The 25641-nt window shown below is 36.5% G+C and overlaps 2 protein-coding genes and 1 pseudogene across 2 annotated transcripts; 1 reads left to right on the top strand and 2 right to left on the bottom strand.

Annotated features, from left to right (window-relative positions):
* Positions 1 to 1954: 1954 nt before the first annotated feature.
* LOC135716242 (nucleolar protein 58-like) lies at positions 1955 to 25215 on the bottom strand. The gene is made up of 6 exons (XM_065238926.1): positions 25043 to 25215; positions 24585 to 24661; positions 3681 to 4118; positions 2981 to 3381; positions 2220 to 2692; positions 1955 to 2159 (listed from the first exon to the last, which is right to left on the bottom strand). The coding sequence occupies exons 1-6, from the start codon at positions 25085 to 25087 to the stop codon at positions 1974 to 1976; spliced, it is 1620 nt and encodes a 539-aa protein (XP_065094998.1). The 5' UTR covers positions 25088 to 25215; the 3' UTR covers positions 1955 to 1973.
* On the bottom strand, positions 7113 to 7243 carry LOC135716246 (U4 spliceosomal RNA; annotated as a pseudogene).
* On the top strand, positions 17641 to 21030 carry LOC135716244 (uncharacterized). Its single transcript, XM_065238928.1, has 2 exons — positions 17641 to 19287; positions 19366 to 21030. The coding sequence occupies exons 1-2, from the start codon at positions 18835 to 18837 to the stop codon at positions 19807 to 19809; spliced, it is 897 nt and encodes a 298-aa protein (XP_065095000.1). The 5' UTR covers positions 17641 to 18834; the 3' UTR covers positions 19810 to 21030.
* Positions 25216 to 25641: the final 426 nt, after the last annotated feature.

Raw genomic sequence — 25641 nt, 5'->3', positions numbered from 1 at the left:
AATGGTGCAACAGTTGCATTCTGACAATGCCACCAACTTCCGGGGAGCTCAACACGAGTTGCACCAGCTATATCAACAGTTCCAGGATCAGCAGTTCGCAGGACGTATCCAGTCCTTCTGTTAGCCAAAGAAGATTGAGTGGCATTTCATACAGCCGAACGCAACCGAGTTCGGTGGCTTGTAGGAGGCCGCTGTAAAATCGACAAAGAGACATTTGGCAGAGTGGTTGGCTATTCCAAATTGTCATTTCAAGAGCTAACAACCATACTCACCGAAATCGAAGCAGTTCTCAACTCTATGCCACTGTTTTCGATTTCCTCCGATCCAGTCGACATAGAGGTAATTACGCCAGTTCATTACTTGATTGGTAGACCACTTAAAGCCGTTCCGGAACCATCCCTTGAAGTCGGAGACGAGCCAGCCAACGGCTAAAGTCTCCTTAATAAAGATATATAAAAAAAAAACCATCCCTTGAAGACATCCAAATTAATCGTCTAAAAAGATGGCAACATCTACAGAAGATGCGTGAGGATTTCTGGAAATCTTGGTCCAGAGATTATTTGTGCAGCCTTCAACCGAGGTCAAAGAATACCAAGACGACAACCAACCTTCGCCCAGGAATGGTAGTTCTACTGGAGGACAAAAATCAACCACCGCTTAACTGGAAGCTAGGCCGCATCATGCAGGTATTCCCAGGGCCAGATGGATTGGTCCGAGCCATCGATGTGTCGTCTAACGGAGCTACCTACCGACGACCGATCAACCGGATCGCAGTTTTACCGATTGAGGACAACGAGCCACCAACCCTGAGTGATGTCTACGAATCAATCGGGCGGAGTATGTTCCGTGCGAAACAAGCTATAGTAGCTTCCAAAACACAACGCAAACGATCGTCACACATCGTTTTTTTTAAGTATTATTCCGACCACCATCCAAGTTACATCAAGTGAAGTAAGAAAGCAATCTGTAGAGAAATAGTGAACTAGTTAGAATAAAAGTAGTGTTAAGGTGATAATTTGATTAGTGCGTTGAATGTTTCAATCCGACAGAAATACAGTTCACTTCCCACCCACCGGAGTTGGGCCACGGTAAACGCGCCAACAGATTGGAAATAGGAATAACTTTTCGTTCGTCAAAACAAAACTTTATTTTTCTCGTATAGGTGCGAATGTTACTTTCGACATAAAGAACATTTGCTTTTGAAATGAAGTGCATTATAATTGAATGTGATTGCAGCATTACTACACCATTAAAAACTTTTAACCATGCAGCACACATGAATGTAGCTTTTAAGTTAGTTAACACTAACACCACCACCATCGGTGACGGCTTCAGCGAGTGCTAGTCTTGCCAGGGATGTGGTGGCGGTCTGCATTTAAGTTTGAGATACTTTTCTTTACTATTAATTCAGAGGGTCTAACTTTCCTTAATTTAATTTCAACCGCTAGAAAGTTTATATTTTTTAATTAAATGTTTTAGGGGCAATTCAAAAATTACATCCACATTTTTTTAAGTACAACCAGGCATGGGAAATCATTTACATTCATTTGCCTCTAACTTTTTTCATCATTCATCATCGTTCATTCCGCAAAATAATGTATAGAGCTTTTGTAGGTTTTGTTATTAGCTACAACTTTTGTTAAAAACTCAAATCTGTATCTCTTATGCATGACGAACCAGAGCAAAAAAATGAATTTCCATGCATGAGTACAACGTACATACCTAAATTGATCGCTCGCAGACGACTGTCTCTCAAAACGTCTTTTTGCCGGACGAGATCCAGAGCCAAAATAAAAAAGATTAAGCTGAATAAGGCGCGTCAAACAGAAGTTCCTGCAAGTCCGGGGCTTCATTATAGAAGCCTAAAATGAAGCGTTTTGGTATGAACGAAAGGCTTAAATTTGAAGCATAGGCTGTGATAACAACCCGTAAACGTACGAACAAAATGTGTATGAATGTAACTGTATGAAACTTTATTCCTTCGATTTCTTCTTCTTCTTTTTCTTTTCCGATTTTGGCGTCTCAGTGATTTCTTCCTGGGAGACTTCCTCGTGCATTAATGCTTTTTCTGCTTCTTGCGGCTTTTTCTTTTTCTCGGTGTGTACAATTTCTTCGTCTTCAGTTTTTACTGTCATCAAAGCTTGAGCACTTTCAACGTCCTTGAAATTAGAACGATATTTTGTTTAATTTTTTGTCGCTAAGCATAAATTGCTACTTACCTTCTGCTTCTTTTTCTTTTTCGTCTTAGATGACTCTCCAGCAATCGATTTGTCTGATGGTTCATCCTCGACTTCGTCACCAATTTCAATACCTTCTGAAAGCTTGCGTTTCTTACCGATGGGAAGAGTGCTGTCTTCCCCGATTTTGAATACCTTTACCTCGCTTTTAGAGTGGTACTTTTCTAGCTTAGACTTAGCTTTGCCGGTACCAGAAAGTCGCGACAGATTGCCTTCTTCCAGCATACGTAAACGCATTTCCAGTTTTGCACGGTGTTCAGTACCTAACTCCATAGTCACATCTTCGCCGAAGGCATCGACACGTGTTGCTAGAGAGGCTTTGGCCGCTAACGATCGGGAAATTTTGCCTTTATTTTTGGCACTAGCTGAACCAATCAAACTAGCATGAAAAATGATACCGTACTTGGGAGTGTCTTTCTTAGTTTTAAGTGCTCGGAATAGAGCCTTTTCGGCACCTAGAAGAAAGTTGAAGAAAAACCATTAAACTCTGGATCCTTTATATGTATGGTTTATATTGACGTTGCTGTTATCAGCCTTGGCTTAAATGGATAAATAACAAAGTACTGTATCCTCAATATACTGGAGTCGATAAAATTTATATTATTTATTAGAATTAATCTGATATTAATTCGATAAACACAAAACAAAAAGATAATATGCTCACTTAATAAATAATACATAAATAGGGAAAAAACTACTTTTATCTGACTAGTGTACACACCGAATGGGCATCATTTAATTACCTAAAATCTGCACAGTCGACGCAGGATGTTTAGCCAGATTTACCAGCGACCCGGCATGTGCGATGAGACGTGCTCCAATGGTTTCTCCAACCAACACTGTCAAATTTGGAGCCATGGCCATCATCCGTGTCTTCAGGTAATCGTATAAATGTGTACGATACTCATTGATGGATAGGATTTCATCGCACAAGTTTTGTATATTTACAATATCTTCTTCCGAAATTTCTGTTCCCATGGAAATTTCCGCTGCTTCTTTAACCTTTTCTTCCAACTCGTCGGGCAAGATATCAGAGAGATCCGTGGTGGCCATGTTGTCACGAGTTCCAACTAGTTTTATGGTTTTAATAAACGCAATATTATCCGTCAGAATTTTTCCTAGTTCTGGAAAATGCCAACCAAACCTGGAAAAGCGACATTGATCTTATTTAAACGATGTATCAATAGAACTTTTATAATATCGGAGTACATCATCAGTACAAAACGCTTTTATCAATAAAGGACATATTTAGATGTCCATTTGCAAAGCACAGACATCATATAAAACGTACTCATAGAATTAAGATGAATATAGATGGTTTTGTTGCATATTGCCGCTGTTCGCGTATCAAATCCTTGTAAATAAGAATTCCACAGGGCATGACACTGTTATGCGAATTGCGACAGTACACATATGGTTAATATTTGCAAATAAGAAACTTACCATTCTCTAGCGCGCATCATGTAATTATTCAGCTCCTTATCTAGATCATCTAGAAGGCATTGCGCCTGCACAATCATGGTGTCAATCTTATCCGGTGAGAATTTTAGCTTATACCGAGACAATGAATGAGCCAAACCCAAAGCCATTGCGGCCATCTCCTTTTTGGGCAATCCAGAAAGCAAACTTTCCGATTGAGAACGAATGCAGCGCATTAGCTCTTGAACAGCGGTATTGGATACACATTGCAAGGCCAGTTTATCCTTGATGGCACTTCCTAATTTTGCATCGGCTACAAGCAACTGATTTTGAACATCATCAGATACGAGCTTTTTAAGGGTTTTCTTGAGCGGTTTAGAAAGTTTCCCTTCAACCGCAGCCGTGGCAGCAGATAGTGCTTCAGTTGTATCAGCAAATTTTTCAAAATGCTTTAACTTGACTCTATAATGAAAAAAAAAGAACATGTTATGTTGATAAACCTAGCGCTCTTGATTTTCTGCGACAGTCAGGAGAATATTTATGTGGGGGGAAGCGGCATAATGAACACCTTAAGCAATGTACACATTTTTTGGTGCCTTAAAGCAACAAAATTTAAAATTTTAAGGCTTCTATACTTCAATATAATGCTATTCGTTTATGACATGATGGTTCAGTGTGAAATTAGTTGATTTTGACCTGTAAAAATACAGTTTTCAGATTGATGAACAACGGTACGATATTTTAGAGGTACGGGCGAGTTGAGCACCCCCATGGAGAATAATGAGCATATCTACAAAAACCACCATTGGAATAGATAGAACAACTACCGCAGGAATCGCAAAGTGGATATTGCAACTAATGTGCACCATTTTTGTATGTGCCCATTTCACCCTGTCTAGAAAAAATATTCTTGACTCATATTATTTAAAATATGAAATATTGTTCGCCGCTGGCCGTTTCAAGCTATAGCATAGGTAATCGAATGGCATACTTTTAAAAAATCACAATTTTTGGTGTAAATACAGAAATTTTTAAAATATGTCTATATGGACCATAGCATGCTATAATTACGAATGGCATCAAAATCCGATTTATAAAAAAATATTTAGGCACATGAAAAATCAAAATCTCGGTAGTTTTTTTTACGCGGCACGTACCCCCCACGTAAAAAGCGACTCCAGTGTAGTTGGTAAATATTATAATACTTTGTGGTCACAACAACACGCAGAAAAATGGATTTTTGTTTCAGGGCTTAATGTACTTTGTTATTGATTCAAACATATTGTACCACTAATTCAACAAAACATATTTTTAAATAAACAAAATGGTTTTTAGAATCAACAAACAGAGTATTGACTCTACAACCGGTTTGTTGATTCAAAAATATTTTTCTTTGAATTAGCCGAATAATATATTTGAATCAATAACAAAACTATATTAGGCCCTGAGCCAAAAATATATCCATTTGAATTTAAAAATCATTTCTCTGCGTTAACAATTGTTTTGAGGTTGTTTTAAAAGATAAGAATTCTCATATTCAAGTGCTTTTTTGTGGGATGTTTTAACTGGTTGATTTTTCACTGATTCGCGCACTATTCGGAGAAAGCTAATTAATCGTGGTAGTGTACGATGAATATTCAAAAGATAGTCGTTTATTTCGTATGAAAAATATTTTTTTATAAACTGAATAAATAATTGTTATTAGAGAGAGTGTTGATCTAAACAGAGAATTCTGGAGCATTGTTCATTCTTCAGTTTTGGTTGATATTGATAAGCATGTCTTGAAAATATTCAACAATCACGGATATCGGATTAAAGTCATGTGGTGGAGACCAAGTGTTTATGACCCACTTTTATTAATGGTACGTTATATCAGTACGCAGTAGAAACGAAGGAACGTAGCGGAAATATTAACTTTAAGGTATTTCCTGGTTCTCGGTTGGTGAAAAGAAAGTAAAGCACAGCATTGTTCTACTTTTACCAAAATGTTGATTGAAGCAGAAAATAAGAAAAAAAATCTGATGGAAATGCAATCAAAGAATGCAGAAACTCGCGGAAAACGTAAATATTATTTCCGAAAGAGTTAACTCAAATCAATTACTTCTAAACGAGATAGAAACAATAACGACAATTTTAAACACAGATGTCATTAATAATTTACTCGAGCAAATTCAAGATGCAATAATTTGGTCAAAAGCTTCAATCACAAACAGTAAGATCCTAAGTTTTCATGAAATAACAACAATCAAAGCCATGCTTCAAGAACAAGGCATAACAGCTGATCTACCAGACGATGCCCTAGAGTTCGTCGTACCCAAAATCGCCATCAATAGAAAAACGTTACTGTATATTCTACAATTCCCTCAACTGGAAAATGCGATATCATCTTAGCGAATGCGAAGTGGAAGTCTTAGCATAAGACTGTTGCGTAGTGATCGAGGTTGAGAATTAATGTTCACTTGTTGCAGAATTGCTTCTATTCTTCCTTGCAGGCGACGAAAACATCTCTTCTGATACATAAGGGCTCGACATTGATCAATTGGCAGCGATTCTCGTAGCTTGGAAGACGAAGTGGGTATCTCCAAAGCAACTTACGGAGCGCGAAGCGAAGAAAACGTCGTTGCACAGATTCAATTCGCTCGGCCCCATTATTGGAGTTCGGGCTCCAGACTGCAGAGCAGTATTCCAACGTAGATCGCACGAGAGAGCAATAGAGCGATTTCAAGCAGTAAATGTATGTGAAGTTCTTAGTAATCTGTTTATTGTTTATTGTTGTTTTACATCAACAGGCTGGATGAAGCCCCAATGATTTTAACCTTATCAACTATGGTAAAAAAATTCATTCAAGCATGGTCATAACATAAAAAAAAAACATTAAAAAACATATATCTTATAGTCAGTTACTCCTGCCGGCGATAAACAGAAGAAAACTTTCGACGAAGCGCATCACGGGAGAGATGAAAGTCGAAAACAGATGCAATTCTGTTGAATGTTCTCTGCAGTCCGCAAATCGTTCCGTACGCTCCATAATTTGTGCGACGTAGAGGCAGTCTTAGTATAAGGTTATTACGAAGCGGAAGACAAAGCCAAGATTTCTGAACGCTTTGTCGATGACATACTTGGTGTGAGTATGTCAGTTTTGAGTCTAGTAGTCTAGAGTCATGCCTAGTAGTTTGTAGTTGAAAATAAACAGAAAACACAAAAAAACTACAAGGACAGATTCAACAACATTTTTTTCCTTGATTTTTTCCGTCGATCTTGTTTTCCGTATGAGTAACAATGCTCCGACACCAGGGAGGCAGCTCACACACCTGTCGACCCATCAACTCATAGACCTGGGAACAACGACTTACTTCCATGATCAGAGATTTTATGCCCCAGAAAATCCCGGCGCCGCCGACTGGAATTGAACCCAGGCCTTTTGGGACAAGAGGCAATCACGCATACCACTACACCACCGACGCCGTTAATCTAAACAATAGTTGAAAAGAAAAGAAAAACCTAATAATGGATAGATACTTATCAACTAGCAATAATCGCACCTCGGTTGTACCTCACTGGTTACGATAACGCCACTGTGCAAAGTTTAATGGATAGATAGTAGGGTAGAGAACTACTTCTGCCTAATCGCCCATTTTGGGCCTATCGAGCAGAAAACTTCAAATAAATCCATGATTTCAGAGTTAACAAGTCAATTATGCGTTTGGTACGATATTTTAGTTTATAAGCTACCGAACGAAGTCAATGAGAACGCGTGATATTAAGGTTTGCACCCATTATTCCCATAAACAAAAGAAGCGCTTCGACCGAATCATGTTTTATCTTCATCCGATAGGCCGAAGTGAATTCATTGGCTTTTCAATGGTGTTTCATTGCGTTAGGCCGAGTTTGGCGTCAAGAAGCAGTGTTAGACTTTTGACAATATCTCAACGATTAGCTTCTCTTTAGGAGTGTTCACTCGGCTGTCGACAAAAGCAGGCTACTCTCGATGTGTGCTACGCGATCGTCTGTTTTCTCGGCAGCAACCATTGTGTGGTCCTCCTCATTGTTCTTCATCAGCAGTTCTTTCGGTCGATGCGTCGTCGACTTTGGAAAGCAATCGTTTCGTGATGTGAGTGCTGACCACGCTCTGACCCTCGTTGGCGTACAACAATTTGCCATACAATGAAACTACTGGAAGCGGCTCCAGTTCTGATGGAGGAGGCTTTTTGGATAGCGGAAGATAAAGTGTTTATTGTGTTGTACCTTTTGACTATAATTTTAAGATGTATTTTATAGTGACCAAGAATTCTCGGCTCTGTAAAGTTAATTCGGTTGAGCCTTATCAAATAAATTAACAAACAAAAAAAAGCTTCTCTTTATCAAATCTTACGGAAAGGTAAATATTTTTTTTTTTTTTTCCTTTGGTTTGTTTTTTCCGTCGATCTTGTTTTCCGTGCTGAGCACCAATGCTACCGACGTGCCAGGAAGGCAGCTCCCACACCTGGACCCTACCTATCGACCCATCAACTCATGAACCGGGGACCAACGGCCTTACTTCCCATCCGAAGGAAGGCGTGATCAGAGATGTTATGCCTCAGAACATCCCGGCGGCGCCGACTGGGATTGAACCCAGGCCTGCTGGGGTGAGAGGTAATCACGGGTAAATAAATTTGAAAGCCATAAGTAATAATAACATTCCGTTTGGTGCTAAACTGCGCTAAAATGAGAAAGACTAAGTGCGGGTTGTGCTTAATAGGCCGGAAATGGGCTAGTTAACCCTACCTAACAACTATAAGAATAATAACAACAAGAAAAATAGTAATTAACTATGTAAATTTTCAAATCCGCAAAAAAAAAACACATGACAAAAAAAAAATCAAACTTACGTTCAAAACGTAATGCGCTACAGAATGTTGAAAATGAACAAAAAATGCCTAAAACGACTTGCAAATGCTAAGTAACAATAAAATAATAGTTATTGAAAATTATTTGAATTAAAATTTCTGTTTTTTTTTGCCGCCAACATTCAATAGTTTTTACTACGATCTGAACTATCTCGAAACGAATAATCACTATTAGAGAAAGATTAAAGTCTAACTATATTTAACTGTTTAAAAAAAGGAAAAGGATGAAATATTACAAAGCTCTTATTATCAAATCTATCTTCTATCTATCTATATATATATAAAAATGGATTTCTGTCTGTCTGTCTGTCTGTCTGACCCTTATAGACTCGGAAACTACTGAACCGATTGGCGTGAAAATTTGTATACAGGGGTTTTTGGGGCCGTGGAAGGTTCTTAGGATGATTCGAGACCCCTCCCCTTCTGTAAGGGGGGGCTTCCATACAAATTAAACAGAAATTTCTGCATAACTCGAGAACTAATCAAGCAAATGGAACCAAATTAGGCATGTGGGGGCGAGTGTGGGGGTATAAGGAGATAATCATAGGGGGTAGCCCCTTAGATAATAGGGGGGGGGGGGGCTACGTACAATATAGCATGCTTTTTTTAAATCGGCGCATAAACTCAAGCTAATATTAAATCCCGAGCAAGACCGGGCACACTCAGCTAGTAGTTAATAAAAAAAATTAGAAGGGTCTGTGTCTAGGGGCACGAACGGAAGTTTGACGTAGGACCGCTAGTGGACGGAACAAATATGTAGTTCATTTAGTTCTTAACTCTTTCTGTTTTTGAATTGGTGGTCCTGAAAAGGGCCGGTTGTTTTTCAAATGGTGGCCACACCAGTACAAGTCCATGCCGACCGGATGACGGTGGCCTACCTAGTCATGCTTTCTATTGCGGGAAGCCTTTCCTCCGGTCGATGTGGGTGCTTTTGTCGTCGTCGTTGCTCGAAAGCAAATGGCGAAGAAAACGATTTTACAAGAGTTTTTATTATCGCTGCTTATCTCCTCCCTTCATTTCATTGGTCGATCAACCGAGCATTGAGCACACTGTGCTGTTGTTGGATTTGCGCTCTATCGTTGCGTCCGTGTTTACGATTTTTCGTTACATGGCTGAATTTTGATTTTTTTTAATGTGACCCCCAGTATAGAAATTAAAGACGTAGTCCTCGTCAAAAAAAAAATCATTAGTTCAAGCTATAAAAGATTTAATACAAACAGGTATGTGAATGTAAATGGGAGATTTATTCTACATATTTAAAACCTAGTTGACTTCCTATGCGGGCCCGCCTAAAAGTAAAATGTCTCTATATCTCCTGATTATGCTAGCTTTCTACATTGTCTTACAATATCAATCATGTCTTCGTCCATTTTAAGTAACAATTTTCTGTGATAAAAATGCTTCATTCCGAGATTAGCCTCCTGTCTAAAATATATTTTGTTTAGTGTGAGTACTTCCATCACGGCCACCTGACTCCATCCCACGCACCCTTTCATGGTAAATGATATTCCCAAATGTCATAACCGAACACACAACAGGACACATGCCATAACGGAAGCATTCGCTCTTTTCGAAAATTAAGCAATAGAGTTAACTATCCCATTCCCGGCATATTAAGCACAACCCGCACTTAGTATTTCTTAATATTGCGTAGTTTAACACCAAACGGAATGTTATTATTACAGATAGCTTCAAAATTTATTTACATGGTAATCGCAACTCTTTAATGACTATCAAGTACACATTTTTGAAAGAAAGCGGCTACTCAAAATGACTAAAATTTTACACATTTATGAGTAATTGCTAGTATGTACAAAAATGAAAAAAAATATATTATGCATTTATGAGTAACAGATACTAATAAAAGGTGTAAAAAATACACACATTTTAGGTGTAGTCCCGTTTTAGCCGTATATGCATACTTTATAGTCCAAATTGAATCCTTTACATGGTAATCGCAAAAAACTCTTTCATTTTGAAAGAAAATGGGACTACCCATAAAATGACTAAAATTTTACACATTTATGAGTAATTTCTAGTACAAAAATGAATAAAATGTATGCCTTGATGAGTAACAGATACCAGCACGCTAACTTGAAAGTACCCATTAATGGTTGAAAAATACCCATTTTGAAGAAAAGTGGCTTAACTCATTAAATGAGTAAATTTTTTACCCATTAATGAGTATCTGTTACCCATTAATGAGTAATTGTTAATCATTAATGGGTATCAGATACTCATTAATGGGTAAAATTGTTTAATCATTAATGAGTTAAGCCACTTTTCTTCAAAATGGGTCTTTTTTACTCATTAATGAGTACTTTCAAGTTAGCGTGAGGGCTGGTAGCCATCACTGCTGTAAAAAATAGTGATTTTAGTGACCATGTTGAAAATATAAGTGACTAAATAGTGACTGATAGTTGTAAAAATAGTGACTAAAAAGTGACCCTGAATTGAATTAAAAATAAATTTTATTGAAAACTCTTAGGAATTTCTGAGGAGCACAACTCCTGTGAACTTCAAAGGAAAATTCCAAGGGCATTCTGAGAATAATTTCATAAAGTGTGTGGGAGAAAACAAATTCGGAGCATAAGTACTTCGATTTTTTTTTGAAAATACTAAAAGAAAGATTACAATTAAACTGATGTGATGAACTAGCCTACGGCTAAAAATCACAAAAAAAAAGAAAAGAAAAAAAGATTACAATTAAATCTGATCATAACTCCAGGACATCTTCAAAGGAATTTGGAAATAAATTCAGGAGAGTTTTCCAAACAAATTATGAGAAATTAAATTAAATTAAGGAAATTGTGAGTAGAAATGCCAATGAATTCTTAGGAGACTTTCAATGTGAGTAGAATTCTTAGGGAAGGAATGAGATTCAAAAGGAAATCTGAAATGAATTCAATGAATATTCTGATAATCTTTCCAAAGGATGTCTTATTGTGGAGAATTTCAAGGTAATTCCGATAAAAAACTAAAAGAAAATTGTATTCGGAGGATAGCTTCATCGAAATTTTCGTTGAATATGAAATGGACTATTCTGAGAACTTCCCAAATTTTTCCTATGAAGTTCTCGAAATGTTTCTGAATACCACTGTCCTTCTGTGAAGTTTTCGAAGTTTTTCTAAATTTCTGGAACTTTTGTGCTCCCGCAATTTTCATGGAATTAGAATGAAATAATTAGTATAAAGGGTGTCCACGATGAAATTGCCACACTATGAAATTGCTCTAACTTTTTAACCGTTTGGTAGAATTTAATGAAAATTTGGGTGGATTTAGTTCATAGTGCATTATTTACATCCTGCAAGTTTTAAAGTCCTGTGATCAAAACTCGCGGAAATGGAGTCGAAAGAACAGCTCGTGCGTGATAAAATCTTGCGCATTCATCACGAGAACAAGGATCTCTCACATCGTTCCATCGCTTAAACGTTGGGAATCGCGAATTCCACGGTGTCGCGAGTGATTAAGCGGTTCGAGGAACGGTTGACCACCGATCGGAAGCCCAGAAGTGAAGGAAAAAGTATTCCGTACAACACCAAAAATCACAACCGCGTAGTTGGGGCCTTCAACCGAAATCCGAACGCCTCCGTTAGGGATGTGGCTAAGAAGCTGCACCTAAGCCAAAGTTTTGTCCAGAAGGCCAAAACTAAGGCTGGGCTCGAACGTTCAAGGTACAAAAGGCCCCTAATCGCGACGAGAAGCAGAACAAGTCCGCCAAAACCCGTGCCAGGAAGTTGTACCTCAACATGCTGACGAAAGTTGAATGCTGCATCATGGACGACGAAACATATGTGAAGGCCGACTTCAAACAGATCCCCGGCAACCTGTTTTTCACGGCCAAGGATAAGTTCAGCGTTCCGGAGCATGTCCGCACTCAGAAGATGTCCAAATTTGCGAAGAAATTCCTGGTTTGGCAAGCCATCTGCACGTGCGGGAAGCGGAGTGCACCTTTCGTGACCCAGGACACGATGAACGGACAGGTGTACATAAAAGAGTGCCTCCAGAAGCAGCTGCTTCCTCTCCTGAAGGCCCACAACGTCCCAACAATCTTCTGGCCGGATTTGGCCTCATGCCACTACTCCAAGGACGTGCTGAAGTGGTATGCGGACAATAAGGTCAATTTCGTGCCGAAAATGTTCAACCCTCCCAACACTCCGGAGCTCCTCCCCATCGAGAAGTACTGGGCGATTATGAAGCAGCACCTTCTTAAACGACCTAAGGTAGTGAAGACAGTCGAGGAACTGAAGAAAGTATGGGTTTACATGCAAAAAACGGTTGATTCACAGGTTGTGCAGAATCTTATGGCCGGGGTTAAGGCCAAGGTGCGGGCATTTGCGTATGGACTGTAAATAAAATACGAGTAAAATGGTAAAATGAAGTTTAATAGTTATTTCTCAATCCCTGAAAATTTGATGGCAATCGGATGAAAACTCGAATTTTGCGAATCAATTTTGTGTGTGGCAATTTCATCGTGGACACCCTTTAAGCAGAGCCACGCCAGGACTAAACGATTACGTTTCAGTGAAGAAGGAAGGTAAGAAGATTCATATTCAAAAGCGACTTTTAGTTTGTACATTGCGAGAAGCTTTTATTAAATTTCAAGAAGTTAGTAAAAATAGCATTGGATTTAGTTCATTTGCAGCACTAAAACCAAAGCATTGCAAATTACTTGGTAGTTCAGGTTCTCACAATATTTGTGTTTGTACCATCCATGAAAATATTAATTTAATGCTTCATTGTCTTAGAAAATATTCATTCGAAAAAGATTTCAACCATTATTTTGAAGAAATATTATTCAGCTCATCATCCAGAACTAAACATTGTTATCTCCGCGAATGCGAACGTTGCAGGTCTCTCAGATTTTGAAAGAAGTTTTTCAGAAAAATTCGAGGAACAGGGTATGTCTGAAATATGTTTTGAACAATGGGTTTCAACTGATCGATGTAGTTTAAAGAATCTTTTAAAACCAGTAGATGGATTTGTTCCTTATTTTTGCGAAAAGTTGGAAAAACTGGTATCCCATGATTATATTAAAACTCAGCAGTCTAGTTTTACTAGAGAAATACAAAAAAATACTCTTAAAAATGGAGAAGTTGTCATAATTTGTGATTTTTCCGAAAATAGTTGTTCTTCAAGATGCTGCCCAAAGTAGTTACTGGAATAATCAACAAGCTATCTTTTTTGCATTTATTATTCAGAATCAGGTATAATTCAAAATTTAAGTTTGATCGTTTGAAGTTTTAAAACACGATACAATAGCGGTGCAAGTATTTATTTCAAAATTACTGACCTTTTTGCAAACAAAAATACAAGTAAAAAAAGCGATGTTTATGTCTGATGGAGCTGCATCCCAATATAAAAATTGCAAAAATTTTGCAAGTCTTTGTAAATTTAAAACGAAGTTGAAGTTTGAAGTTGAATGGTACTTTTTTGCAACTTCGCATGGCAAGGGACCATGTGACGCGATTGGTGGCACATTAAAATGAATGGCAAGGAACGCAAGTGTGGCTGTAGAACACGAACATCCAATCACAAGTACAGCAGAGTTATATGCATGGGCTAACCAGAAGAGTAATGATTATTTAACAAAAATGTCATTTTGTTTTGTGTCACAAAAGGAATACGAACTGCTGCAGAATGGAAAAGCATTTTTGAAAAGGCCAAAACGATCCCAGCTACAAGAAAATATCACTGTATTGTTCCGATTTCCGAAAATAAAATATCAGCAAAACTATTTTCGAATGACGAAAAACGCACATATAAAAACATGCCAATCAAAAGTTCATCAAATGAAAATATATTCAACGAAAAGGTTTATGTACAAATTATTATTATTAAAGACGATCGAAAGTAATAAATGTAAGATGCAAATAAAAACGCATGGGTATTTCATTTATTTATTTTATTTATCTTATAAGTTTACAATTTGTGTTATCAGTTCTTCAAATTGAATCACGACTACTTTTCTAACAGGGCCTGTGTAAAAATAGTACTAATGAGTTAGAAAAACATATATTGCTGAAACGGTTTGTTGGATTGATTTGGTGCCTGTAAAAAATTTCGTTTGTTTCAATTAAAAAAATTATATTTGTTACTAAAAAAGTTAATTTCTCAAAAAGTACAATTTACGTTTAAACCTTATTGAAGCTCATAATGTTTGCTACAAACTGGCAAAGTTTGGTGACGGTAAACTCAAAAACAAAAAAGTTAGGATTTTTTGAAATTTCACGATTTTTACATTTTCATTAAAAACACATGTTTTTCAACCGTGTATATTTTTTTAAGAATCGCATTTTAATTTTGCACAACTTTTTCGAAGACACCATAGCAATCAAGCAAGCCGTTTTTGTAATGTATTAAAATGTGATGAAACAAAATTGGCAGTCATAAATTTTATGTGTCTGTGCAGAAAGGAAGAAAACGACAAGCCATTCAAAAAAGATTACTAATGATGACTTTGAGAGAAGCTTATAAACGATTCAATGAAATTCACTGCAATGTAAAAATTGGATTATCTTCATTTGCAAAAATCCGCCCTAAGCAATGTAAACTTTTAACCAGCTCTGGAACCCACAATGTTTGCGTGTGCACAACGCATGAAAACATCAATCTAATTTTACACAGTTTGAAAAAGCTTAACCATTTAAATGATGTAAAAACGTTCACTGACAGCCTACATTGTGAAAACAAGACAACATATTGCTATCTACGGTGTTGTGAAGATTGTCCAGACTCTTCCGCATTAGAAAACATTTTTATTAAAACAATTAGAGGAAAAATGCATTCATCAGCTTTCATTTGAACAGTGGGTTACTACGGATAGATGTGATTAAGAAACTACTGTAAAGCCTGCAGTCGAGTTTGTTTCATTTTTCTGCCTGAAATTGACAAGTTTGATACCACATGATTTCATAAAAACACAGCAATCTAATTTTTTGAAAACTACACGAAATAATTTGCGAGAAGGTGAATTTTTAGTTACTTGCGATTTTTCCGAAAACTACAGCTTTGTTTTAGGGGAAATGTTGGCTTCGGCAATACCTTTACCTATTATCGTCAGGGGGGTAAGCAACGTCCTTGAGAGCTCAATTTTGGCATGAGGATACATTGTGTTTCAGAGCATCTATTGGCCAAATTTGAGTGCTCTAGGACTTGTTTACCCCCCTGACAATAATAGGTTAAGGTATTGCCGAAGTCAACATTTCCCTTACATGATGAAGTTCAGTCTCATCACTAGAATGTCCAACAAGCAGCTACCATTCATCCATTTGTTATATATTTCAGAGAAAATATGTAAGTTAAACATTTAAGTTTTATTATAATTTCTGAAGAGTTAAGGCATGACTCAGTGGCTGTTAACTTATTTATTTCTAAAATGATAAGTTTTTTTTACGCATTAACCAAAGTAAAAATATCAACAAGATTTATTTTATGTCCGATGGAGCCGCGTCTTGTGTGCTAGCCTAAAACATTAAATTTAAATCAAAGTATGGAATTGAAGCCGAATGGCATTTCTTTGCAACATCACATGGGAAAGGTCCTTGTGACGCTATTGGAGGTACAATAAAACGCATGGCTACTAGAGCAAGTTTACCCAAAGAACGTGAACATAATTGGGCAAATAATCGAAAAGAAGAAGAATTAACAAAATTATCATTTAGTTTTGCTACAACAGAGGAATACGAAAGTATGGCTTTACACCTCAACGAGCAATATAATAATGCAAAAATAATTCTAGGAACTCAAAAGTTTCATTCTTTCATTCCTGTTTCAGAAAATGAAATTAAAGCCAAACTGTAATGATAATGATGCCAAAAAATTCAATGTTTTTAATAAGTGATGTAAATAAAAATAGAAAGTAAGTGTATTACAATGAAAATAAATTATGTATAATCTGTCCATAAGGTTTCCGAATAAAAAAAGTAAAAAAGAGCAGAAAAATGTATTTTGTGGATTTAAGTTGAAATTTGAAAATAAAAAAGTAGTCGGGATTCGCTATTACAAATTGTAATAGCGAACCCCGACTACTTTTCCAATAGGACCTGTGTAGAAAAGCGCTTATAAAATAAACATTTTAACATTGCAAAAACGGCTTGCTTGATTGCTATGGTGTCTTGGAGAAAGTTGTGTAAAATTAAAATGCAATTCACGGTTAAAAAACATGTGTTTTTAATGAAAATGTAAAAATCGTGAAAATTTAAAAAAACCATAACTTTTTTTGTTTTTGAGTTTACCATCACCAAACTTTGCCAGTTTGTAGCAAACATTATGAGCTTCAATAAGGTTTAAAGCGAACTTGTACTTTTAGAGAAATTAACTTTTTTAGTAACAAATATAATTTTTTTCATTGGAACAAACGAAATTTTTTACAGTGTATATTTTTAACACAATTGCCAAAATAATATCTACATCTTTGCTGAGAACACCAAATCAATCGAACAAAGCGTTTCGGTAATATATATTTTTAAACTCATTAGTACTATTTTTACACAGGCCCTTTTCAAAAAGTAGTCGTGATTCAATTTGAAGAACTGATAACACAAATTGGCATCCTTACTAAAAAAGAACAACTGTGCAAAGTTTCAGCGTAATTGGAAATGATCAGTCAGGATCGATTTGCGAACCTTCGTGGAATGCCTCTGCTTTATTTAAAAAAAAGTTTTGATTCTTACATTTATTTTTCTCCAACGATCACGTCGAAGAGGACATCATATTACCAATAGACGTCCGTTTGTTGTAATTCAATTTGTTTTGGATATCCTTAATATAATTAACCATAAGAACAACGTGTTCGGGATGATTCTGTGACACTACCCCAAATGTCACTACCCCGAATGTCACTACCCCGAACGCCGTTACCCCGAAAGCTACTACCCCGAATGTCCTACTACCCCGAATGGCCATTACCCCGAATGACCATAACCCCGAAATTAAGACAAACGGAAGAACAGCATGCGATTAAAAGGATAAGGATTGTGCTACATTTCCCCGAATGCCACATCCACGAAAAAAAAAGTTAGGAATTTTTCAACCTTGGCTATTTTCTTACTAGATATTGAGCATAGTGAGCAGATGGCAACCCACCTTAAATTTCAAACCATGCAAATGGAAGATTTAATATGAGATTAACCCAACTACCAATTAATTTGCTTCGAGTAGCTAGAAACCCATTCCCAAAGCACAGGATGCTCACTATGCCCCTCTTTTCCCTATATTAATGTATTGAGCCGTTTAAAGCATTTTCATTTTTATATATAGAATAATAATCCAAAACCAGTATGCTTGTTTTCAGTTCATTTATTATTCATCATTATTTGATTTGTTTCTTGGAACACCGTTGAGATATTCATACATTTTATGTACAACACAAAATGAAAAATATTTGCATTGTATATTTTCCTGCTGATAATACTGATACAAACCTTGTATTTCCTTTTCATACTTCACGAAACTAGGTCCTTTTATTCGAACAATGAACTTGAGCCAGCTTGTCGGATCTCTCCATCCATTCACGTATAGAAACGTGGTTAATTTTAGACGCTCATTATAGCACAATGTTTTTGATGCGATTATCTTTTTAATAAACTGGGGCCACAAATAAACAGGTCCACAAATATCTTGAACTAAGAAAAGCGGATCCTCACAATAATAATTTTCGCGATAAATTTTACACATTGTAGTTAATAAATCTTTATACATTTTATCCAAAATGAGCGAGCGAGCGAGCGCATCCGAGTCAATCGAACAGGGAAATGCGTCGTTTTGTTATTTATAGCAAACATTGACTATAATCTTGAACCATAGTACATACAGTCATATAAAGTGAACTATCTTGACATCAAATGTCATACATATTATTTCCAGTGAAAACTTGATGTATAGGTTATGATACTATTAGTGCAGTATGAATGGGGTGCAATAGAAGCATGCTGCCTGGTTCAATTGTCATTTTATAACGTTCAGTGGAGAAGCGTGGTACTTTTCTCGTGAGAATTTTTCAGTGCTGATAATGAAGTCAAGTGATTCTGAAGATTTTTATGGGTTTTCTGATGTCGAAACATCTGGATCGAAAACATTAATCACCCAAACCCAATTTAAATTAAATCGACCAATCATTTTTTTCCGGAGATGCCCAGATACCATCAACCAGCAAGGACACATCTACACTCAAACGTCGCTTAGTATCACAATTATCGGATTCTGGTGACAATTTGCCATCGGAAAGCGAGTCGGGAAACTATGATAATTTCTCAAGTTCATCCGAAGAGTCAACACCCAGTCGTAAAAAGATGCATAAACCAAGGCATGTATTCAAGCGCAACGTTGTACAAACGTATGAATCCGAATTAGACTCCGATGAAATGATATCATTGACGACTAAACATCGATCACCTGACGAAATCGATAGCGCAAAGAACAAAACCAGTCACAATGAGAAGAGTCACGCTGAGTCTGATGAGGTTATGGCATCAACGACCAAACATCTATCATCTGATGAAATCCCAAATTCGCCAGGACAGCCATCATGCAGCCAACGTCGATTCAAGAGACGTAAGATTGTTCGTCGTGAAGCTCAAAACAGTTCTCAGACTGCAAAGAACAAAGGCATTCACAATGCAAAGAGCCACGCTACGTCTAATGAGGTTATGTCATCAGGGACTAATGATATAAAACTGATCCGAACTGTGAAAGGAAAACTTAAATTATGCCACAACGGGTTTTCATATCATCTCAACAAAACAGTAAGTAACAGTACATTTATCCATTATGAACTTTCTTCGGTGCTTTCACGTAGTAAAATGTATCATGATTAATTTTAGACAGAAGAGGCCAAATATTGGGATTGCGAGTTCCGTAGAACTCCAGGATTAGCTGGACCATGTGGAAGTCGAGCCATCACACGGAAAAGTGACAAGAGGATTGAAATTATGGTTAAAAAGGAGCATAATCACGAGCCATCGTCATTGAGGATTGCTTCCTCTGATTATAGATCAAAGATCACACAAAGAGCTATGGAAACAACAGACAAACCAGGGAAAATCATACGCCAAGTGTCGGTGGCGGTTTCACCAGAGGTAGGTAAACACTTTATTTGGACTTTTTTCGATAAGTTTTTAGGTAGCTCCACAGCTAGCAACCACAGCTCCCCCTGCGTGAATATCCCTCATTTCCACCCCCTTAACTGTGCGCGTGGAATATTGATAACTTTTTTTGCATTTTCAAACAGTATATTCAACTATTATACTCAGTATGTAAAATTTTGATCCAATAACATTTGCGGTTAATAACTTCGTGGATAACCGTAAATGTGAGATGTTTTCCGTTTTATCATATTGTTTATTAATTTCAAACAAAAAAACGCAGGTTAAACTCATCTATCGATAATTTACTTTTTCACTTCAGTCACATATTCCACGCAAAGTAATACCACCATCGGACAGATGACGAAGTCTCCAACTATTGGTAATGTTGATTTGAATGATTTAGTTGTTTGCGATATGATTATTTTATGTTCACCAGTTGGATGTATAAGAACAGAAATTCTTCCTTTTTTTAGACATGAGCAGTTCTTTGGAGTTTTGAGGTTTTCATACTTTTAAACACTGGAATGTAATTGTAGAAGGAGAAAAAGTAATTTAATAAACAGTAATTGGAATTTTTTCCTTCTTTTGATCATGAGCTATTCTTTCAAACTTAATTGGACCAGAACATGATTAAAAATAATAATAAGTAATTTTAGAAAATAAATGGATATTTTTTCTTCTTTTCATGAACTATGGTTCAATTTAATACGAAAGAACAGCTCATGAAGAAATTAAGGGAAAAGAAATCTTTATTGGATATTTCTCCTTCTTTTGAATATGAGCAGTTCTTTCAGAAGGAAAATGGGAATATTCTCATCTTAGAATATTCGATTATGAAGGAATATTATTATATTTTCAATCCATTTGTTGAAGTGTCACTAAAGAGGGAAACTTCAATGCAGAAGATGTGAATCTCATACACCCAGATCGCTGCGTGAAGGATTATAATCCCTTTGGAAAAAAATCTGCTTGTTTTTTCTGCTAATAATACCAGTTACACCGATTCTATAACATTCCCCAGAATGTACCATTCCCCAGAAAAGATGATGAAATTAGTAATTTATCACTTTTTTTTTTGTCATTTTATATTGTTATAAATTCAAAGAAGGGAATATTTCCTTCTTTATCGTATATCCAAAGAATTAATTATTTCCTTTTGTTATATTTTCAAAGAAGGGAATATTCCCTTCTTTATCATATATTTAACGAATTAATGATGTTCTCTTTTATACATATGCAAAGAAGGAAATATTCCCTTCTTTATCGTATATCCAAAGAATTAATTATTTCCTTTTCTTATATTTTCAAACAAGGGAAAACCCTTTGATCCATTAAGGTCTCCTAAAACCCCTTGACCCATTAAGAAGTTTTTCTCTTCTTTTTATATATGCGAAGGAAGATTCCAGGAGTGACTATAATAAACAAAAAATAATCAATCTAATACATGGCATACTTTTCTGGGGAATGTGATAGAACCGTTACACCGACTAGCTTCAACCTGAATTGACTGGGGGCTACCGCATTTGGCATAAAGGTCATTTCATTTGATAGTAATCTGGCATAAAACAATTGAATACGTTTAAATTTCAATGCGGTTTAAATGGTTAAATTGGAAGCATCACACATTTCGTTAGGTAATTATAAATAAAGAATTTTCGATTAATTCATTGCACGACAAATAAGGATCAGTGAGAAAGCGCCAATAATTACTGCAGCAATAAAACTCGAAAGAACAGCTCATGTTTGAAAGAAGGGAAAATCTCTGTTGAAAGTATGCCAGTTGGGCGGAAATGTCAGTATGGTTTGAGCGTCAGTGTAGCTATTTATCAAATATTGTAATGAATGTGTGTAGTATTATTTTTGTTATAATTATAACCAAACGTCTTTTATACCAAATGACCTTTATGCCAAACGACCATCATGCTAAGTTATGTTATGCCAAGTGGATTTATGCCAAAGGCGGTACCCCATTAATAGTTAGGCCGACCCTGATTGGATGATCTGCAAAATGTTTTTTTAGTATCGTATTGATTAATTCCGGTATCAACATCAAACCAGTTGGACGTTCTTGATCGGGTTTTAATCTAAGGATAACACCGGTTGGAACTTACCAAAGAAGAATTAACTTTTTTGATTAATTAACTAATAAAAGAAACTCTGTACATTTAACAAAGAACCGCCTACACCGTGAAATAGTTTACCACCAAATGTCATAGAATCAATAATTTTGTCTAAATTATTTAAATATGTAATATATTTTTTTTTGATTATTTTAATAATGTTAATTTGATCTCATATGTGAGTATATGCTATACAGACACAAATTTCCCTTCATATAATAGGGGTTATTCCGAGAGTCGAAGTGATTATTGTCACTAGCGAAGTGAGAAAAGTCACGTTTTGGTGACGTGTCTCTCTGCAAATCAAATGGAGAGTCACGTCACCACGACGAAAATCGCTTCGGCTCTCGGAATAACCCCAAATGTTATTATTTTCAAATTTACCTAACCGAATTAAAACCTTTCATAGGTTCAAGCTTCAATAAGTCGAAACGCCCAACGTAAAATTATTCAACGACGCAGAAAAGGAGATACATCAAACGATCCCGTGGACATAGATGATTTTGATGACATCGACGAAATATATCGAACGACTACCGATGGCGAACAGTTCTTGCAGCGTGTAAAAAAGACTGACGAAGGCACTATATTGATTTTCGTTTCACCAAAACAGCTAAACCTTATTTCAAAGGCTTCAGTTTGGATCATGGATGGTACGTTCATCACTGCTCCGCGAAGCTTCAAGCAGATTTTCACCATCCATGCCAATATTGGTGAATCAAATTCTCGAAGGTTCATTCCTTTAGTGTACATGCTATTACCTAAGAAAAACGAGAGCACCTATAGTGCTGCGTTTACCGAACTGTGTGAAATAGCGGAGGCAAATGACATGGAGTTAGATCCAGCAGTAATCCTCATCGATTTTGAGCTTGCAGCAATTAATGCTGCCAAAGCAGCATTCCCTGGGACAGCGATGCACGGATGTTACTTTCACTTTAACCAAAGCCTGTTCCGCAAGTTACAGCAAATGGGGCTGAAACGGAATTATGGTAACGATAAGATAACCGAGCTGTCATTTAAGCAGGTCACAGCCTTAGCCTTCTTGCCACCGCAAGAAGTTCCAACGGCATTTGATAAGCTGGAAAAACGTTGCCCCCAAGTAATGAAAGACTTCTTCCGCTACTTCAATGATACGTACGTGCATGGACCAGCCAAGAGGAAGAACATGCGTAGACCAGTATTCCCTCCCGCACTGTGGTCTGTCTATCAGAACGTCCGAGATTAATATACAACGTACATCTAATAACCTCGAAGGCTGGCATTCTAAATGGAATGGGTTATTGAAAAGAGAAAACCCATCTTTCTATACTGTTTTGAGTCAATTTAAGTTAGAAGAGCGGAACACAAATGTAGAAGTTTTGCGCGTTTTGAATGGCGAACCACCCACTAAGCGACGCAAAAAGGATATCCAGCGAGATGAGCAGTTGGAAAAGCTTGTTCGAAGCTACGAAAACAACGTCGAACACTTCGACTTTTTGACGGGAATCGCCCTGTTGTTAATTAATACATAGGTTTAACTTTTTGTTCTAATTACAATATAGCACCAGTGTTTAACCAACTAAAGATAATTAGTAAAATAAACAGCTTTAGGAAATGGATTCGGGGTAATGGTCATTCGGGGTTGTGTACTATTCGGGGTAACGGCGTTCGGGGTAGTGTACCGTTCGGGGTAACGGCGTTCGGGGTAGTGACATTCGGGGTAGTGTCACAGAACCGTTCGGGATACCATCCAAACCATTTGAGGGATTGTTCTACTATCCGGGTTAACGTTCGTTTATGGTATTTGTTTATTATATATGGATTGCAATTCAAGGGTTCACATTATGCAACCATGCTTGACATACACAGTTGTAGACACCAACAGCTCATTTGTTAATAACTTTTCACTCAGTTGTTTAAAACTGTTTTTCTTTAAATTGATAGATTAGAATCATAGTTTACTATAGATATGCAAAGAGTACATAAATACACAGTACACATTTGAATCAACATCAATGATTTTTTACACTTAAAGTCCGAGATATGCAGCGAGCACTTCATTTATTACTAGAATTAAAGTCTACTGTTTTTTTACGTATCTATAAAAAGCTTAAACTCTATTCTGTCTACTACTTCAAAAAGAACTATGTTACGTCAACTGTATGCAAAGTTATTAGCAAATTAGCAGTTCGTGACCAAAACTGTGTATGCCAAGCATGTATGCAACTAATCTTAACGACTTTTCATACAAAAAACGCTTCTTTTCGACTTCCCCAATGAGGCCATAGGATTAATTAGTTTAATATTCATTAAACTTACGCACAAAATTCCAAACCAAGTAGCAATAACAAACGCGTATTTCCATCTCTCAACAACTAACAAACTGAATTAACGAATACGCCACGACAGTTACACCTAACATTTACCAGTATACTTGATCCCCATCAGTCAATCTACCGGAATTCATTACCATGCCATTGAATTTGATGTGCAACATGTATTTTTTAATGGATTCATATTTTTTAAAGGTCACCTGATTTATCTGGTGAAATTTACATTTCTCGTTGGTTCAATGTAGCCCTATTTTAATAGGAAATCAAGCAAAGATGTGACTTATGCTTTTATTAGAACACCCCTACTTCAAACGCATGGTCGAGAAAATTACATTTATGGAAAGGTTAATGTTTATAAATCAAAATCAACATTTTTGACTAACACAATGCTGAGTGAAGGGTTTATATTTACTTTTCGATGGATCAATAAAAGCGTATACCATATTTTCTTAAATGGATATGCGGAACGGATCATCGGTTTGAAGAAAAAAGGACGGATTAAGGAAGATATATATATACTTACACCTTGTTGGCCTTTTCTGGAGATTCGAATTCCAAATAGAGGTTATCGATTTCCTGGAGTTTTTTTTCGTCCAGAAGCTGCAAGTAAAACCAGATATTAAACATTATTTTTATAAAACGCTTTTTCGATGTGACTGCACGTGCACGGTTCAAAATAACCTGATTATTACGTTTATGGCCCACGCAAATTACATTTATCAGCAAACATGTCAAATTTAGCTTCTTTTTTCGTATCAACCGGATCAAGGAATAAAATGATTTTGTTTTCACTAACCGTATAAATAAGGAATGTTTTGATTTTATGTATAGCTTATTAAATCACGTTTCCAACAAAATCCCAATATTCATTGATTTTGTAACTTTCCTTAAATTTATGTATGCTTTTAAACTTAACCAGCACAAACCACATACTAAACTATTACAACAAATATGCAATTACAAAAAAAGGTACAATTTTACCTTGAATATAGCATATCCAGCTGGAGTTTCATATAAAACAAACATGGTTCTCTGGAATCAGCAGCTTTCAGCAAACTGTGTATACGTCTGCCATACACGGGCTACCGAACATTAAATAAAACAAATATATTTCATTAATTACAATTAACTGGAATAAAAACCTGTAAAACGCGTGTCAGCAGCAACACCTTTAGTTTTCCGTTTGCTGTTGCTATCAAAATTGACAGGCCAGGAAACTCTCTTTACTCCAACAGAGTTTCTCCTCAATTTGTGCGTAAAACAGAGAAGAAAATCTTACCTCCTTTATACTCACATAAAAACCCTATCAAAAATAATACAGCATGAAGAGAATAAATATTGACATCTCTTTCTATCGGAAGTTCGAATTCATGTACGAAACAGGGTGGACAGATTATTTTTTTTCGTTATCGGTAGCTTCTCACGGAGATGAAAAACTACCCAAAATTAAGTACTTTTCCCTCAATTCCGGGGTTCAGCCCAATACCCAAATTTGAGGAAATCGCATACACGGTAATTCTAGAATTCTCCTTTTATGACTATGTTTTACACATTTTCGAGAATACGGTTTATACGTCAAA

Source organism: Ochlerotatus camptorhynchus, unplaced genomic scaffold, assembly GCF_037179485.1.
Source record: "Ochlerotatus camptorhynchus isolate MF236.1 unplaced genomic scaffold, CSIRO-AGI_Acam_v1.1 ptg001175l, whole genome shotgun sequence".
Taxonomy (NCBI): Eukaryota; Metazoa; Arthropoda; class Insecta; order Diptera; family Culicidae; genus Ochlerotatus; species Ochlerotatus camptorhynchus.
Note: the sequence above shows the minus strand (reverse complement) of the source record. Positions and strands in the feature narration are given on the sequence as shown.

What these genes read in the sequence shown, in the direction of transcription:
- LOC135716244 (XM_065238928.1), top strand. Translation starts at nt 18,835, where the DNA reads ATGCATAAACCAAGGCATGTATTCAAGCGCAACGTTGTACAAACGTAT. An exon ending in CATATCATCTCAACAAAACA is followed by an intron (nt 19,288 to 19,365) that starts GTAAGTAACAGT and finishes GATTAATTTTAG; the next exon opens with ACAGAAGAGGCCAAATATTG.
- LOC135716242 (XM_065238926.1), bottom strand. Translation starts at nt 25,087, where the DNA reads ATGTTTGTTTTATATGAAACTCCAGCTGGATATGCTATATTCAAG. An exon ending in CCAGAAAAGGCCAACAAGGT is followed by an intron (nt 4,119 to 24,584) that starts GTAAGTATATAT and finishes TTTTCATTATAG; the next exon opens with AGTCAAGTTAAAGCATTTTG. An exon ending in ATGATGCGCGCTAGAGAATG is followed by an intron (nt 3,382 to 3,680) that starts GTAAGTTTCTTA and finishes TCGCTTTTCCAG; the next exon opens with GTTTGGTTGGCATTTTCCAG.